The following is a 17,762-nucleotide window of genomic DNA, read 5'->3' on the forward strand; positions in this document are numbered from 1 at the left end:
AGACAAATCGCAAAATGTTGACCGGCAATTTCTTCCGGCATTTACATATTCACTTCATCTAACTCATACTTCTTAAAATACCAAAATTATTCTATATTTTATTGACTTTTTTTAGTTCTGGTTTGTAAAATCCGAAGACTTCGGAATACTTAATATTTGTGATTTTTTTGTATTCTAAATTGTTTAATTTAAAATACAAAATTTGTATTTTGAATTGTGTAATATGTAATAAAATATAATATATATACTCCGATTTTGTATTTTATTTGAAAAATCTGAAATACAATATATTTTTCTTCCTACACCCCTCTATAGAATTGCATTATGTCTCTTTTGCTTCATTTTTTTTTGGAGAGCATTCCTCCATCCCATGTCCTCTTCTATATTATGTCAACCATTGAGAAAGGTGACCATGAGATGATAGGGAAAGAGAATGTTCCAATGGAACAAGAATTTTGGAATAAAATATGTAGAACTATGAAATACATTTTGGAGCAAAATTTGTGAAACAAACTCTCCTTAGTGTATATAATGAGTTTTCTAAAACAAACTTTTTGGAACACATGACATGTGTTTTGGAACGAGTTTTTTTTTCTCTTCTTCCTCTGTAACGTTCTCCTTCTCTTCTTTTTCTGCAGTGGTGATGGTGCAATAGTGGCTGCAATGGTAGCGCAGACGCTTTCAATCATTTCATCCAATTGTGAGGATACATGTTGGAAAATAGGGGTGCAGGAAGCAAAAGCCTTTAGAACGTGTGGAGTTGGATTTTTGAAACTCTCTGGACCCTAAACCCATATTTGAAAGCGTGTTTATGCATTCTAAAAATTTTATTTTGAAAAATATTAGCCTATTTTGAAAAATGTGTTCTAAAATCATAAATAAATCACTTAAATTGCAAAAGAACAGATTATACTGTATTAAAAGCATTTTCAAAAAAACACATTTAATACATCTAGGTATATTATTAATTTAACTACAAACCTTAAACATCCAAGAGTATCGAATGATTCAAACAGAAAGATTTCACATTAAGGAACATTTTCACCTGAATATTTTGTAGGAATATCTAGATTTCAAACTTCGTTTGCTCCACCTTGAAAAAACAACTAAATCAAAAATCTAACTAGGTCCCTAAAAAATATTATTTTTATATTTGGTTTAAGTCCAAGACCAAATTTTTCATTTACATCTCTTTGAGAATTAAAGATGACATTCAAGTTATACTTTCCAATTTTTAATCTTGCAACTTCACCTTCATGAAATTTTACTTTTCCTTCTAAAATCTTGCAAGATTCCCATTCATAAAATTTAACTTTGAAATTAGCTTCACAACTACAATAGGAATTATAAATCATTTCTAGACTTTCCACATTAGTTTTCAAATTGTAGTTTTCCTCATCTAATTGCTTCACTTTATTTTCTAACCATCTATTATCTCCCTTTAATATATTGTTTTTAAAAAGATAGTCTTTTAACTTATTCATACATTTCATTGAAAGCATCAAGAAGTTGACCATTTTCTATTGTTAAGGCAAAAGTCCAATACTCTAGAATTTTTTTGAGTGCTAAAAATAGTTAAGTATAAAACATGATCATGTTTCGTTTGTAAGATGATAACTTTATGAAAACAATAGATCATGTAAGACGTAAATGTTTCATTTGATAAATGGTACAACATTGTGATCTCCTCTCTTAAGTATGATAAGACATATACAAGACCAGATGAAACGTGGATAAAAATTCAGATTATACATACAGAGACTAAACTAACCTCAAACTTCAAACTAAATCTAGATGCTTATTTTATGTTGTAGGGAGTGTTCATCTACCAAAGAGATATGTTAAAGATGCGAGCCAAATTCAACATAAAATTATCTTTTTTGGAAAAAAGCTAGAGCTACTTTCTTCACCAACCTCCTAACATAAAAAGTATTGTCAACTCTGATCCAGCTATATGCCTTGTACAATGTGCACTTTTACTATGAATTGGTGTAAAATGGTATGTACCTATGGAGACGAGTATTGTCAACGATCAAGGATATTTGTGTAAAGATGAAGTGCATTTAATGAAACAACTATATTCAAGTTTGATGACGAAAAAGGACATAAGAAGAACTGAAGTTACTCAATAGACAGGAACTAACTCTCAACGATTATCTTCTTCCAGCACCTATGTAAATTCTTCAATCAAGAAGAAGAAAAGAGAACATAGGTTGCATTGTCACAAGTATTTATCATAGTATTTTCAAAATTAAGATTTTAAATAAGTTCTTGGTTAGATGCAAGAACTATGATATGATCACAAGTTAATTTAAATGTGAAAATACATCAATCAAGTGATTCATTTAAGTTTCAAAAGTTGCATCTATTGTGACCTTTTAGACAAAAGAGATTCATTTAAAATAAGATTTCAAATATGTCTGTTTGAATAAATATATGATGAAGTGTTGAAGTAACATAATTCGTATTTCATCAGATGTACCACTTTGAAAACTACTTATAAAATCATACTTCGTTAAGTCAGTCTGCTTCAACAAGTCAACTTAGTTTAAATTTACATTTGTATGAGTTCATCAACGAAATATTTATCATCTAGCATCTCAACTAGAAATTTTACTAGACTTATAGTGAGACTATGTTTGTGAAATTTTTTAGAAATTAATTCAATCATAATTCAATCATCCTTTCTTATGATTTCCCTATTTTTCACATTTTTATTTTTAGAAGAATAAGTGTTACTTACACTATTGGTTTCTGAAAATTTATCAACCAACAAATATGGGTTTGCTTCTTCTTCGTTGTTGTTAGACACACTTGAAAAAGATGAGGCATTATCCTCCCAAACAACATAAGCTTTCTTCATTTTAAATATTTTCTTATATTTCTTAATCATCAACAAGATTAGTTTCTAATAAAGGACATTTAGGTTTGATTGTCTAGGCTTACCACACTCATAACATATTATGCTAGAGGGTTGATCACTCTTCTTGTTTGTCTTGCTTAGTTGTTGGGTTTTGCTTTTGTTCTTGTTTCTTAAGAGGTTTAAAACTTCTTGACCATCAAATTCAGATTCTCACTATCTAAATCTACATCTAGAGTTTTTTTTGAGTCCACTCTCAAGGCAATGCTCATCTATTTACTCTTTTTTTCCTCTTCCCCTTTGAGTATTGTTCTCTTAGCTTTTCAAGAGTGTTGTCATGTGCATGGTTTCTAAGTCTATTGATTTAGATATTGTTTACCATGGCCTATTTAAACTTTTCAAGATTTTTATATTTAATTCTTCAATGTCAAATTTATTATTTAGTACAATTAAATTTAATCATTAAGTACAAGGTTTTAGTTTCTAACTACTTTATATTCTAAAATAATTTTTATTAGTTTTTTAGAGACTAATTTAGAATCTAAAATATTAGTAGTTAAAACCTTATAGTAGTTAATTTATATATCAATTTAGAAATTATTTAAGATGCTAATAATTTTTTAGACTCTAAAATAATATCTAATTTAATCAATATAGTAACTAATTATTTTTTTTTCAAGTTTAATTGTTATTTAATAATTTTCATCTAGTATTATATGTGGTTTTCTCATAGATTTGATAAAACAGGGCAGGTTGTTCCTCCACTATTTTTATTTCTTCTTTCTTTCTTTGATTAATGTTGTTTGTGGTGAATTGAGATAAAATAAACTTAGTGATGCCTTAACATTCTTTAATTTCTATTAAAAAAATCATATTTTATTGTTATAATTTATTTTAATAAAGTAAAAGTAATGAAACGTGAAAATATATATATAATATTTAACAGACGTATTAAGTAATTAATTTATTTACTAAAAAGTATTTTAACGACTTCGTCAAACATTTTCAATCTTAAATGGGTGAACATTACGTAATATTTTGAAGCTTTATATTCTATTTGAAATAAAGTAAATGATAAGTTATAAAAGAGTTTTAACTTAAATTGATATGTTTTAGGCGTAAATGGAAATTATTCTCTCAAAATTTTAAATTTTTATTTAATAATTTAATTAAAATAATTTTTTTACATTATCATTAAATCACATCTCAATTATAAACTTTTAATAATTATTTAAAATTTATATCTAAAGTGATTTTTAATTGGTTGATAATTTAATTTTAAGTTATTTTAATCCTGTTTTGGGAATTAAATTATATGATATGAACCATTTAAATTATGCGTTTTTTCTTAAATAATTAATATACTTAATTATAATCAAGTCAGGTCCTAATTAAAAAAAGCATGTGAAACTAGCCAACAAACATCTTCTTAATCCTTAATCACCGATTTTTTAATCTTATATCCACTCAATTGTTTTTCTATAAATTTTCCTAATTATTAGTAAATACAATAAATAATGTTATATAAAATTTCCTAATTATTAGTAAATATAACAAATAATGTTACATTTTTAAGATATTAATTACAATTAGTTTTCACTTTAGTATTAAGAATATTTACAAGAAGATAAGGACCCCCAGCATCCATGTATATAAGTACATAGTTCTGTTCTCTTAAGTACTTACTGGGATAACATTCAGCAGAAAGAGGATATAATGCAACGAAACACAAATAATTAATTTTATATTATTAAAATTTAATTAATATGATTTAAATAAAAATGTTTAGAAATGATACAATTGAATAAAATATATACCCAATTCATACATTACATGTTTTTCTTATTGCATTTTATTGTTAAAAATTATTTAATTTCTTTACTTAAAAAATACAAGAGTTTGTAATTACATATTTAGAGATTAATTATCACAATTAAAAAAAAGGAAATGTACCTGTATAACTATGCATTGCACTGATTCAATGAAATGATCTTCATATAATTAAAGAAATAGAAACTAGTAAAACATATTGTATTGTATATTATTACATACATCAACTAACTTTTATTGATTAAGAAAACAATAGATTTAACTTTTATAAAGAAAGACAATTATATGAAAGTGAGTGAAAAGCTAGCATGTGATATGATTTGAGTTTTGAGCACTTGAAGAGAAATAATGTGGAGAAGAGCTCATTGTCAGAAATTTATTATTGTAGTTTCAGACATCACTAACAATAAACCATCTTTAATCTTTGATTAAAAAATATAATACAAGTGGTCTAGTGCTACTTCTAATAATCTCTCTACTTTGTGGGAATCACGTGAAGACATTAGATTAAGGAGAATTCAACAAAATAATCAGATTAAAAAATCTAATATATTTGACTAAGAGTATTTAGTAAGATACTCTAGTTTTTAACTATATTTTAGATGATATCTTATTTAATCTTCTTTCATTAAAATATTTCATATTTTAATATATTTTTCTATTATTCTTAATTTTTATATTATTATCTATTTTCAATTGTTGCCTATATTATAAGATTGTCTTTCTTTATTATTTTGGGTTAAAGAAAAATGTATTTAAAAATTATTTTAATTATTACATTATTTTTAATATTGGTTGAGTTATTTTTTAATTTTTTTTACATAGTTTGAATTGAAAAAAAAATAGCATTATAAGTTAAAGTAACTAATATTCTATTATGTATATGAAAATTGTAAAAATAATAATAATATGACACCAGTTTGATCTGATAAGTAAAAATATTTAAATAAAATTAATTTATATAAATTTAAAAAAAAATAAACTAAAAAATTTAATAAGAATTTAATCATTTTATAAGATCTAAAATTATAATTATATAATAATATACTTTTTAAAAAAATAAGTTTTATTTATATGATAAAGCTAATTAGTTATATTTTTTTTATATTAGTTTACAATTTATCAACTAACTTACTCACTAATTTTAATAAATATTTTTAATCTAATAAGCTATAATTTATTATTTTAGAATTTATAAATTAGAATCTTATTAGCTCAAAATTATATCAATTACCTCCTATTTGTAAAGTCTAAAAACTGTTTCATAACTTGAGAATCTAGTAGGAAAAAAATAATTACTTGGACTGAGTAAACTTGAATAGGTATCTTCAGAATATTTTTAAAGTATTTGGGTAGTTATGGATTTTGCTGTCACCTGTATCTTTGTGCATGGAATCATAAGATATCAGAAACCAAACAGACATACAAACTTATATAATTAACTACTATAGTTTAAATCATGGGTGTTGATGCTGAATTTGTTGACCGTTACTCATAAAAAAAAATATATGCACAATAATGCTATATTTGCAATATAATTTTACAATTTATTTTTCCGTTTATCTATTTCCACTATATAATTTATTTTACCCTCTATTATTCTCTTCTTAACCTATTTTTCCTCTGTTGTAAAAAAAATCATTATTAACTGTTATTGCACAAATCGTAATATATATTTATTGAATACATCATTCTAACTCTTCTCATAGGTATACTATCTTATAAATAATTAAAAAAGTTAATAAGATAGAAAATTGAAAAAAACAATGAAGTATAAGTTGATTTTGGTTTAATCTCAAGTCTCTTCTGAGAATTATTTTAGGAGGAAGTTTAAGGGTTATAAATTCATTGTTAATATTTTAATTTGTAATATATTCTCCCATAATAATAAAAACGGACTGTTTCAGCTGTGTTGGGAGATTAGGTTAAACTGGTCGAACTCCATTAACAATTTTTTATGTGTTTTTTCTTTTTATTTTTTTTTTATTTTTTCGCGCTCTATTGGTATTATGCTTTTTTTTTCTGTTATACTATTCAATATTATTTGTTTCTGTTAGTGTTTTTTTTTTGGAAAAATTACTCGATTTTTTGAACAGTATATAATTAAATAATTTCCTCATTTATGTTTCCATAAGAGAAAAAGAAAACAGTGGAAGTTAACAACTGTGAGCATGCATGTGTGTTGGTTCTAATTTTGTTGACCATTATTTGCGGAATTTTGTCTCATAACTTCTCAAATAACCTATGCTTGCTTCCAGAGACTAGCTCAACTGCACATGGCTGCTGCCCATATTTCAAGAACAAACACTCTCTCTCTTCAACTCTTATCACTTCCTTTCTCACTCATTTTTCCATTCTGCAAATAATATCACTATTTCATTTCACTACAACTCAATCAATAAAACACCATTTTTTGTTGTTCATAATATAATTAACTCTTTAACATCTCACATATATTCTCCTTCAAAAAACTCAATATAGAAGAAAAAGGTAGGTTGTGATGTGAATATACACGGGGAATATTTCAGCATCCAATAATCATTAACTTAATAACATCGTTTGACTTTATTCCAAAGAATAAATCCATATGCTATTAAACAATTTTTATCCTGCATAAAATAATCGTGTGGCGAAAGCTTCTAGGCTTTGTGTTTTTCAATTAATCTTTATAGTTCTTTCTCTTTGACCACACTGTTCCAATTCCAGACAGGAATAAAAATTTAAATAGAGAGATTCGTTAATTTATTCGTATGAAATCTAAATGAATTTGTAATAACGTGGCATGTTGAAATGAGAGTTCTGAAGAGATTAGCAGTGAACATGGTTGAAGTTAGCCGAGCTAATAGAAGTAAACGAAATTAACGAAAAGATAACTGATGTGATTCAATATATATGTTACGCAAGACATTAGATCCCTACATTGGAAATATTTCTGTGAAAAGAAGAGATTGATAAGAAAAAGGAAGAAGAAGAGGTTGATTGTGGTGGTTAATGGGAGTTTTCTGATGGTAGTTGAAGAACGGGGCATGAAGTTGTTGGATTTGCCACAAACCTTGAAGAAAAAGCGTAGAACTTATAGTAATCTTCATCCATTAAGGTGCCACATCCAGTGGAATCAAAGTTCAAGGAATAGCTCAACGGATCATAGCGGCACTGGAACGAACCTTGTCGAGTGCCACTTTTTGCTCGCACTTTGCAGCCACGTCTCTTGAGTCTCCTCATCAGTTTTGTCACCAAACAACAACAGTAGCATGTTGACACCATGGATTTGGTTGCCACAGTAGTGGCAGTGGTGGTGCTTGTGGACGTGGCAGATTCATTTTGCATCTTCATGCTGTTGCTGCTGCAGTTCTTTTGAGAGCTTAAAGGCCACATTTCTTGTGTCATGCAACTTCTGGAAAGGAATATATGAATGTTCAATGTTGTTGATGATGATATAGTGAGTGAGTGAGTGAGTGAGAGTAATGTGGATTGTGGAATATGAAATCGTATATTATTCTCTTATAGGAGCATTGTTTGACTGTTGGAAGAACTTGCATATATTTTAAGCTGAACATGCACAGTGTTATCACATGACCCATATATTATATAATTGGTGTGACAGTAAGAGGTATTTAAAAAATGAAATTCTGTTATGTGTATATATAATATATATTAATGCAAATCTTTGAATAGTTGAGAATAAAGAAAAGTTGTAAAGGCAAGAATCAGAAGAATATGTATAAGTTGGTTCACTGCAAGATACATCAGCCACGTGATTACTATAATTTGAATAGACTTAGCTATGAATACATGAAAATGTAGTCTTTGATTTTGTATAAGAAAAATGATTACATCTGATTTGATGACGAATGATAATGGGGCGAGGTGATGGACTGATGGCAGAGCAAAAGCAGTGCTTTTCTTTTGTTTTTTTCCAGTTACCATATCTTTTTCTTTTTACTTTTTTTAATCTATAAGTACTTTTTGAATTGAAGATCAAATATGGAAGTTGTGTGTGTAGAGCTTGGATTATCACTTCAGAGAATAGGCTCTACAAATTTTCTTCAATCATTGTTATTTTGTTTACTTTCACACCCAAAGCCTCATCATTTTCATTTTTAGTTTAGCGTGTCAGACAATGTTTTAGATGTGATTTCAAAAATAAAATTTATTTTAGGTTTAAATCATTGTTGGTCCACGTGATTTTTCAACAATGTGTAATTTTTGGTCTTCATAAAAATTTAATAGCATATTTGATTCTTTAAATTTTGCAAATTAAGTAATCTAATATAGTATTTATTATTAACAACAAATGTTAAATTTTATAATTAAACACTTTTATTAATAGAGATGATGATTTAACATTATGGGATGTGATGAGAACAAGGAAGGAATAGCTATATCCTCTTGGATTTAGTGGTTAGAACTATACAACATTCTTCTTCTCCAACCTTTCTAATGGTTATAGAGAGTATGATATGCTTAAAAATTTTCAGAGATGGGAATGGGTGAATAGGTGTTCAAGGAAACTGGTTTGAGTTCGTGAGATTCTATGACGTAAGGAATGCACGATAGATGAAACAAGGAACTGGACAACATTCATATTGACAATGTCAAAATCTCCAAATATAGAAGAAACGGACAAATAACTCTCAACCTTTAAGGAATACTGTCAAATCTGACATAAATAAACAACAACACTAATTGGTTTAGAGAGAAAAGAGAAAGAAACCAACTTTTGCAAAAACTGCAAAAGGTTCGATTTCACATACCCAATGGAATGGACATATCATACAAACCATTACAGAAGATACCTTGTGGCTCAAGCAAAGCTTTATAGGTTACATGCAAGACTACTATTTGTCACTTAATATGATTTCTAATGAGTTTGTAAAAGGGAGTATGAACATGTTTCAAGTAAGGTACATGGGGGATAACTTAGTTTTGCTAACACTTACGGGAAATCATTGAGCAAAATAAAGAATGGTTCGAAAGCTTGTTCTCAACTATTGTACCATGGTCGAAAAAAGGTAATGTTTGGTAATAGGATGTAATGGGTGAGGATCACTGGCCTACCCCTGTCCTTATGGAACGCAGACTATTTTCGCAAGGTAACAAATTTTGTATCCATAGACAAGGTATATGAAACATGGGACAACATAGAGTATGCAACATAAGAGACTTTAGAAAAGTATTCTATAATCAAAATATGGCTCGTGGAGAAATCTGAATGAGAGTGGAAAAAAACGTCCATGAGTCGTGATGGTGGAAGAAAGACTTGAGAGGTGTGTGAACAAGGGCATGGGGAATGGTTTGATTAAAGTACAACATGGAAGGTAGGACAAAGAGATAAAATATTTTTTTGGAAGCATAGGTGGTGTGGAGAGTTCTTCTTTATGCATAAATATCCTAGAACATATGGGAATGTAGTTGCTAAGAGTGTAACAATTAAGGAGGTTGGGAGATGGACAAGGAATAAATGGGAATGAAGCATACAATTGAGAAGAACTTGATTTAAATGGGAAAAAAAAAACACAATACATGGAGTTTGCCCAAGACATAAAAACTCGGGATTCACAAGGAAGGAGGGGATGACTGGGTATGGAAGGATGAGGAGGTGGATGAATACACAGTAAAATCAACATACAAAAAGTTAGAGAGAGTTTATATTGGGGAGAATAATGAACTTTTTAAATTATTTTGGAGGACAAAGGCTCAACCATCTACACACCACATAACTTGGAAAGTAATCGTAAGTAGAATCCCAATAGTGGAAAATCTAAGCAATAGAGGTGTACATGCTCAAAACAAGTTGTGTGTAATGTGCAGAAGGAGCAATAAAATGAGTGACCATCTTTTTATCACATGCAATGTGGCTGGTAGAGTGTGGAATAAGTGTAACACATGGATAGGGGTTAGTACAGTCCAACATCACCAACCTAAGTCTTATTTCTAGCATTTTAGTACCTCAACCTTATGTGAGGTGGGGAATATAATCTAGAAAGGGATGTGGGCAGGTGTAATCTTTTGTATCTAGGAGCACAAAATCACAATTATCTTTAAAAATGCAAGGTTAGATATAGAAGAGACATTCAACAAGGTGCAACTAAAATTGTGGGCTTGGTTACATTTTATGTTTAGTAAACACTACAAAAAATCGTGTAAAAAGTGACAGTTTTAATATGGTGGTTATTAATAACCGTCACAAATTTCAGTATAATACGTCATTTGACTAACTGTCACAATTATCTTTTAAAATATGTCATTTTCAACTGTCACAATTATCCTTCAGAATAAAAACAAGTTTTACTTCCCTCATTATTCCCAATTATTTTTGAAAATATAATAATGATAATAATAATAATAATAATAATATAATAATAATGATTATAGTAATAATAATAATAATAATAATAAGAATTAACCTCTTACCCTTATTTATATGAAATATTATACAAGGTTGATTATTTTTAATATTTTATATTTATAAAATTGGAATCGAAAATTTTGGTGACGACAAGGTGGGAAGGTTAAGGCGGAAGGGAAAGTAACTACTGGCACTTTGATAGAGCGCCAACAGAGTTGTAACACCTCCATCTTCATTATAGTCACACAACACCCTCAGTTACAAATTCATACTACCAAGCTCGTGAGCAAGAAAAGAAACAAATAAACCTCTCTCTCTCTCTACGATTATTGATCTCAGGAGAAGAGAGATTGCGATTTGCGATTCGCAATGGCTTCCACCCCAATGTGGTTCTCCGCTACTTCCATCGGTGCTCAGGTGCTTCCCCGCCGTAACTCCCTCGCCGTGCTCTTAACCGTCTCTGCGAGATCCTTCGCAAAATCGAGGCTCAGGTTTATCGGAAGAAGCTCCAACTTGAGCTTCCTCCGTAGGCGAAACTCTTTCTCCGCTGTGAAGTGCGTCTTCGGTAGCGAGGCCAGTAACACACTACACGATCTCGTGGTTCAGCAACAAAGTCTGAAGTTTTTGCTTCTCTCTATATATATATATATTTATGTACATATATGTGTCTGTCAGTCTGCATTTTTTAGCTCTGTGAACTTCTTGAAAGTTTAATTAAGCGTGTGGATTTGGTTGCGATAGAGTGAGAGTTGCAGTTTAGAATTGAATTGGAGTTCTAGTGTGTTGGAAGTAATTTCTTACAATTCAAATGACTGAATCTTTTTTCTTATATGTGTTCATCCTATGCAAAACTGAAATAGGGAGGAAGAAAAGTATAAAACATTAAGAAGTTAGGAATTATAGAATAAAAGAATCTGGATAGGAAACTAACTTTTTATATGTGATTGTTGAACTTTTATTTTCACGCATTCAATGTCCAAAACTACATTCAAGGTCCAAAACTGTTGGCTGCTTTCTGCTATGGTTGTAAAGAAGGGGATGATAGCAGTGCATAGATAAGAATGAATCGACTTCAGATTTCCAAAATTTTAAAATCATCTTTCAAGGATTGTATGATTGTGTAGCCTCTCATATAGTTGGTTTACTGGTATCTTTGCTATCAAAGATATTGACACCGGCATAAAATTCTGCAACTTGGTATATCAATTGAGATGTCATTAATTAATGTCCTGTCAAGTATGGATATTACTTTTTTGTAGCATATGTTATTATATGTTCTATTTTAATCTAACTTCCCCTGAACTTTTGGTTCACTCTAATGGCATTATTTGCAATATATCTTGTGATAGGCGTGCCCCTTCCATATTCTAGATCTTTCTTCAGATGGTCCACTGATTTTATCTGGAAGATACAAGGGAAGTTTTCCCAAAGATCCTGAAATTAAAGGGGTCTTGGCTGATTTCAGTAATTTTGTGGTAGATATGAAGATTCAAAAGGCTAAGGACATACCTATACAAAGGGTAATTGTCTTGTTTTTCCCCTTTAAACTATATCTAACATTTCTAGAGAGGATGCTCGAATTTTGTTTATGGGTGCTAGAAATCTATTTAGTACTCTGTCGTCTTGAACTTTGAAGGATCTATCATTTCATGAAACATAGAGTGATATACCAGTCACATCTAGTCCTAATTCCATTTATTCTCTTACATTCCATCGTTATGATTTTCTATGGGTACATAATGAACTTTTGCTTTCTTAATCCTTCTAACGTGTGCGTACACCAAAAATAGTTTGCTTCATCTATATACTCTTGCATATTGTAGTTTACCTTCCTTTACTGTTAATTATTATTTTCCTTTCCTGCACTGCTTTTCCTTTAACAGATTTGTGCAAGAGATCAAATAGAGTATCTTACTACTTAAGCATGGTTCTCAAAAGATGAGAGATTAGAACAACAGGTTTGTTATTACTTTTTGTTCTATCACTCCTCGTATTCACATGCTTGAGTTAAAATTTCATCTAGGTTTGTAATGGTTCCTCAATTTGATATCAGGCCATTTCTTTTTTCTCTAATAATTTTTCTTGTGCTATATTTAAATGGTAGGTTGCAATTACAAACGACTTTATATTCAAGTACACGAGTATGGCAAATCTTGAGAATGATCATCAAAAGAATGTCAAGGAATCAAATGGAAAGAAAGAAGTATGTATCAAAATTTTAGGTTCTTTTTCCTAATAAAATGGATATAATATTTCTTAGTAGATATTTATCCCACCTAAGTGGGAGATACCTTAACCACTTTGGTTGTCATTGTTGTATGTCAGCAGATTTCTTTTCAAAATTACGCTATTCATTTATTACTTTTTTATTTTAATGTAAGAAATGTTTCTTACTCAAAATTTTGTTTTTGATATGCATTTCTTGGATTTATGGAGATTTTGTCCTTTGGCAGGTTTGATGGAGCTGTTCCAGACCCCCGAAATGTTCATACATCCCCCAATGAGGTATTAATATATTTAAATATTTATTGGTGTCTTTTATTTTATAATTATAAACATACAAATTCATTAACTTAAAATTATTTATTTCAGGCATCAGATTATGGAAGTGGTGCTCCATCACCTAATCAAGTAATAGGATCAAGTGTTGCAAGCAAAACTGATTAGGGATGTGTGTTTTAATTTTAAACTTGATTAGGGATGTATGAACTTTTGAATAATTATGTGTTGTAATTTTAAACTTGATTAGGGATGTATGAACTTTTTATATGTTTAAATTTTCAATTACATATAAACTTTTGAACATTATTACGTGTGCTTTAATTTTCAATGAAATGAATGGATGATTATAACTTTATACATTATTTTATTTTATTATGAAAAAGTGGTGGTTAAATTTTATAATGGTATAAAACAGATTATAAAAAAGTGGTGGTTAAATTTTATAATTGTATAAAACAGATTATAAAAAACTGGTGGTTAAATTTTATTTATTCAAAATTAAAATTACGTCAGTTAAAAACGCCACTACTTACGTATATTATGGCGCCAGAATCTTCTTCAATGGATGTAAATTGCGACAGTTATAACTGACACTACTTACATATAAAAACTGTCACTACTTACACTATGTTTAAAGTGGCGGGTGTTGCGGCGGGTAGAGTAAAACCGCCACATTAAACTTTGTGGCGGCCAGTTCTATGGCGGTTTGGAAAACCGTCACAAGCGTATATTGTGGCGGTTATAAACGCCAGTTTATACGAAAATAACCGCCACAATATACACTTTTTTTTGTAGTGAAAGCAGTATTTTCTTACTCTAACTAGTATTTGTGCTCATTAGTATGCGTCCAAATGATATGTACAATATACAAAAAGGGGTAAGATATATTTATGAGTTCTGAAATTTTGAAACCTTCGGGGAGAATAGGAAGAAATGTAGTTATGCATTAGGTGTAAAATTAGGATTTAATGTAACTATCATTTTGTATTGGATGTAACTATATGTTTTATGGATAACATGATAGTCTTGGATGGAACTATATGTTTTGTGGATAACATGACTCAAGTTTGCAAAACCTAGGATTGAAGTTTTATGCAAGTAAATAGATGAAGCAAGTGGGTGAGAGGATAATCTTGGTTAGAATGAATAGTTAATTGTGCATAAATAGCCATGACACATCACAATACTCTTATATTGCAAATCAACAGGAGAATGCTAAGGTGGAGGAGACTAAAAGGATGCATTTGTTTTTCTAGCTCTTGACCACTTTTCTTTTGTTGTTCTATATAGCAATCATTGTTTGAAAGTTTGTATAAATGTCAAATGTAGGAGACTTGATGCAAATCAAACTTGGTGCAAATCTAACAAATGTTGTCATGTTCAGCTAATGAAAGCACAAATATTTCTTAATAAATTCATTTGAAATAGGAATGTAGGGGCTTATAGAGATATATGAGATCCACATCATCTTATGGTTTTTATGTAGTGAGTCACTTTTGTATGATTGAGATTAGGGAGCAGGGTATGTAATGGCTGAAATGTTATTTTTGTGAATTATAGAGACTATATCATATAACTTTTTTTACATAGAATTGGAGCATCCCTTAAATACATCTAATTTATTTATTCTTTATTGTTTAAAAAAAACACTTTTATTAATTTGTATCAAACATTATTATAATTGATTCACACTTCAATATATTTTCAATCATAAATCAAAAAATACATTAACATTAAAATCAAAAAAATTAGAAGACTAAGGAATTAACTTAAATGTTTATAAGAATAAAAAATTACATTGACAAAATCATGGGAACAAAATATAGATTTGAAATTTCTGTTAACAAGTTTTCTATCAAGATAGTAATTTACTTTTGGGATAAGTATCATTTAGTTTTGCAACTTAGCATTATATTAGTTCAATCTTTTAAATTACATTAAATATATAATGTATTTTTATTTTTTAATATAGAACGAATTAACGGATGTATCAGTATTAAGGAATCCAATACTCTTATCATTTCCATCATTTATCTTTATATAATGGGATACAATATTATATCTATTTTTATATCATCTTTAATTGAATAGTTCTACATTTCATTGAAAATAAAAGTACACAATTTATCTAACTAAAATATAACTACATAAACCCTTAATAAAAATTAATCATATAATTCCTCAATTTTTATCTTCATAAAATTATTTATATTTCTTAAAAATTATATTTTCTACATATAAAGATGAATACAAAATAATTATTGTTAAAATGAGTTGAAAATTTTGAGTAATTAAGTTATCAAAATCAATATATTTTAGAACATACCAAAAATTTAGCAGAAAGAATCTGCTTTTCACCTTCAAGCTTTTCCATACAAAACTATTATTACAGTGGCTTTTGAGTCTTACTTAGATTCAGTTTTGGTGGCATTAATTAATTTATTTACGTTTTATTTTGTTAATCGGAGGGTTAAGCTTTGACAACACCACTCTTTTATGATCATGTGCACCCAAAAAGTTAAATTAAATGATGTTAATGATTTCATCGTACTTTTATTGAAATGCTAAATAACCCACATATATACATTATATTAAATCACAGATTTCAACACTATTATTAAGAATAAATAGTACAAATTCTTTTTAAGCAACTTGTTTTACATAAAAAACAATATTAAAAGTTATGTAAATCTAAAAAGTATTAATTGTGAATTTTTTATTTACATTACAATAAAATCATCAAATAAAAATCAATATTTAGATATCAAAATAATTAATTGTAATAGTAAATAAATTAGAGACCATTTTAAAAATTAAAAAGAAATAGTTTTTAAATTAATTTTTATTATTATGAAAAAGTTTTTAAATTGATATTTAATTAGCTATCAATGTTTTAACTACCAATTATTTAGATTTTAAATTTGGTAGAAAAAATCTTAATTACTAATTAAATATCAATTTAAAAAATATTTAATAATAATAGAAGTTAATTTAGAAATCGAAAATTAATTTAGTCTCTAAAATAGTCTCTAATTTAGTTATAAAAGCAACTAATTATTTTTTGTCTCTAAAATTAGTTTATATTTCATGATTTACTAGTAAATCAAATGAAACTCGTAGTTGCCAAGTTTTTTTTAGGTGACATTCTATTGTTTAAAATTATAAAAATTAATGTATATTATGAAATAACTACATGTAATTGATGTACAATTATTTTAAAATTTGGTGAATTAAGATATTGATTATATATATGCCAATATAAGATGAAGCATTTCTATTTAGTTTTAGCAAACAAGATACAGTATTGTAAAATTCTAGGAAACCCACTTTCAACAAGTTCCAACCATATAGATATTTCTGTATTTTCATATAACTCAGACTTTCTTGTAAAAAGTAAACCATTAAAAGAAAATTATATATTAAATTAAAAATTAAATAATAAATCATAATTTTAAATGTTCTTCCTTCTTTTAATAAAGAAATTGATCTCATAAGTAAAATGTTAAAACTATAAAACTATTACGATCCTCTGGAGTCAATCAAAAGAAACAATTTATACGTGAAAAACTAAAAAAAAAATGTTCCAACAAAAGATATAAAAAAAAGTATTTATATTATAATTGTAATATAAGTAAAAAACATATACCGTATCTTCACAATAAATTAATCTCTACATTCGCACTACCTATTGAAAGAACAAGTTAAAAAAAGGAGCAAAAGTATGATTACAAGAAAAAATGAAGATCTTATTACTGTTACAAATATTAAAAACAAACATGATATTTGAGGTTAAAATGATTATTTTAATTTAACTAATTTTCATTTGTTTGAATTAAGGATCGTGATAGCTCGAAAATAAAAACAATATTATGTGTTGTTTCTATTTGGGTACAACAAAAAGATCTAAATTAACCAATAACTTTTACAAAATTGGATTAAAATCTTAACAGAACAAGAACCTCCAAATTACTATACAATAGCAAATTAGAGATTCTATTCAAAATTAACACACATGGAGAGTGAAAACATACAAAGTGGATCCTAAAAGAATAAAAAACACATCTAAACCTAGAATGAAATCAACATATCCATAGTTTTTAAAATACCAAAAATACTCTTTATTTTATTAATATTTTTTATCAATATAAGTAAAAACTCATAATTATAGAATTCGTAAGGTATTTCTAGATAAAAATATCATTTGAATTCTATAAACAAAAT

The 17,762-nt window shown here is 28.1% G+C and overlaps 1 protein-coding gene and 1 long non-coding RNA gene across 2 annotated transcripts; one reads left to right on the forward strand and one right to left on the reverse strand.

The window, feature by feature from the left end:
- Positions 1–7,548: 7,548 nt before the first annotated feature.
- Positions 7,549–8,167, reverse strand: LOC150029147 (uncharacterized). Its single transcript, XM_090299422.1, has one exon. It carries the CDS (start codon positions 8,075–8,077, stop codon positions 7,679–7,681), a length of 399 nt encoding a protein of 132 aa, XP_090155548.1. The 5' UTR covers positions 8,078–8,167; the 3' UTR covers positions 7,549–7,678.
- Positions 8,168–11,179: 3,012 nt separating this feature from the next.
- LOC137809728 (uncharacterized) lies at positions 11,180–13,895 on the forward strand. Its single transcript, XR_011080802.2, has 3 exons — positions 11,180–13,242; positions 13,493–13,544; positions 13,632–13,895. It is a non-coding gene; the product is annotated as an uncharacterized LOC137809728 (long non-coding RNA).
- The last annotated feature ends 3,867 nt before the right edge of the window (positions 13,896–17,762 follow it).

This window comes from Phaseolus vulgaris, chromosome 2 (assembly GCF_051622355.1).
Source record: "Phaseolus vulgaris cultivar YP4 chromosome 2, ASM5162235v1, whole genome shotgun sequence".
Lineage (NCBI taxonomy): Eukaryota > Viridiplantae > Streptophyta > Magnoliopsida > Fabales > Fabaceae > Phaseolus > Phaseolus vulgaris.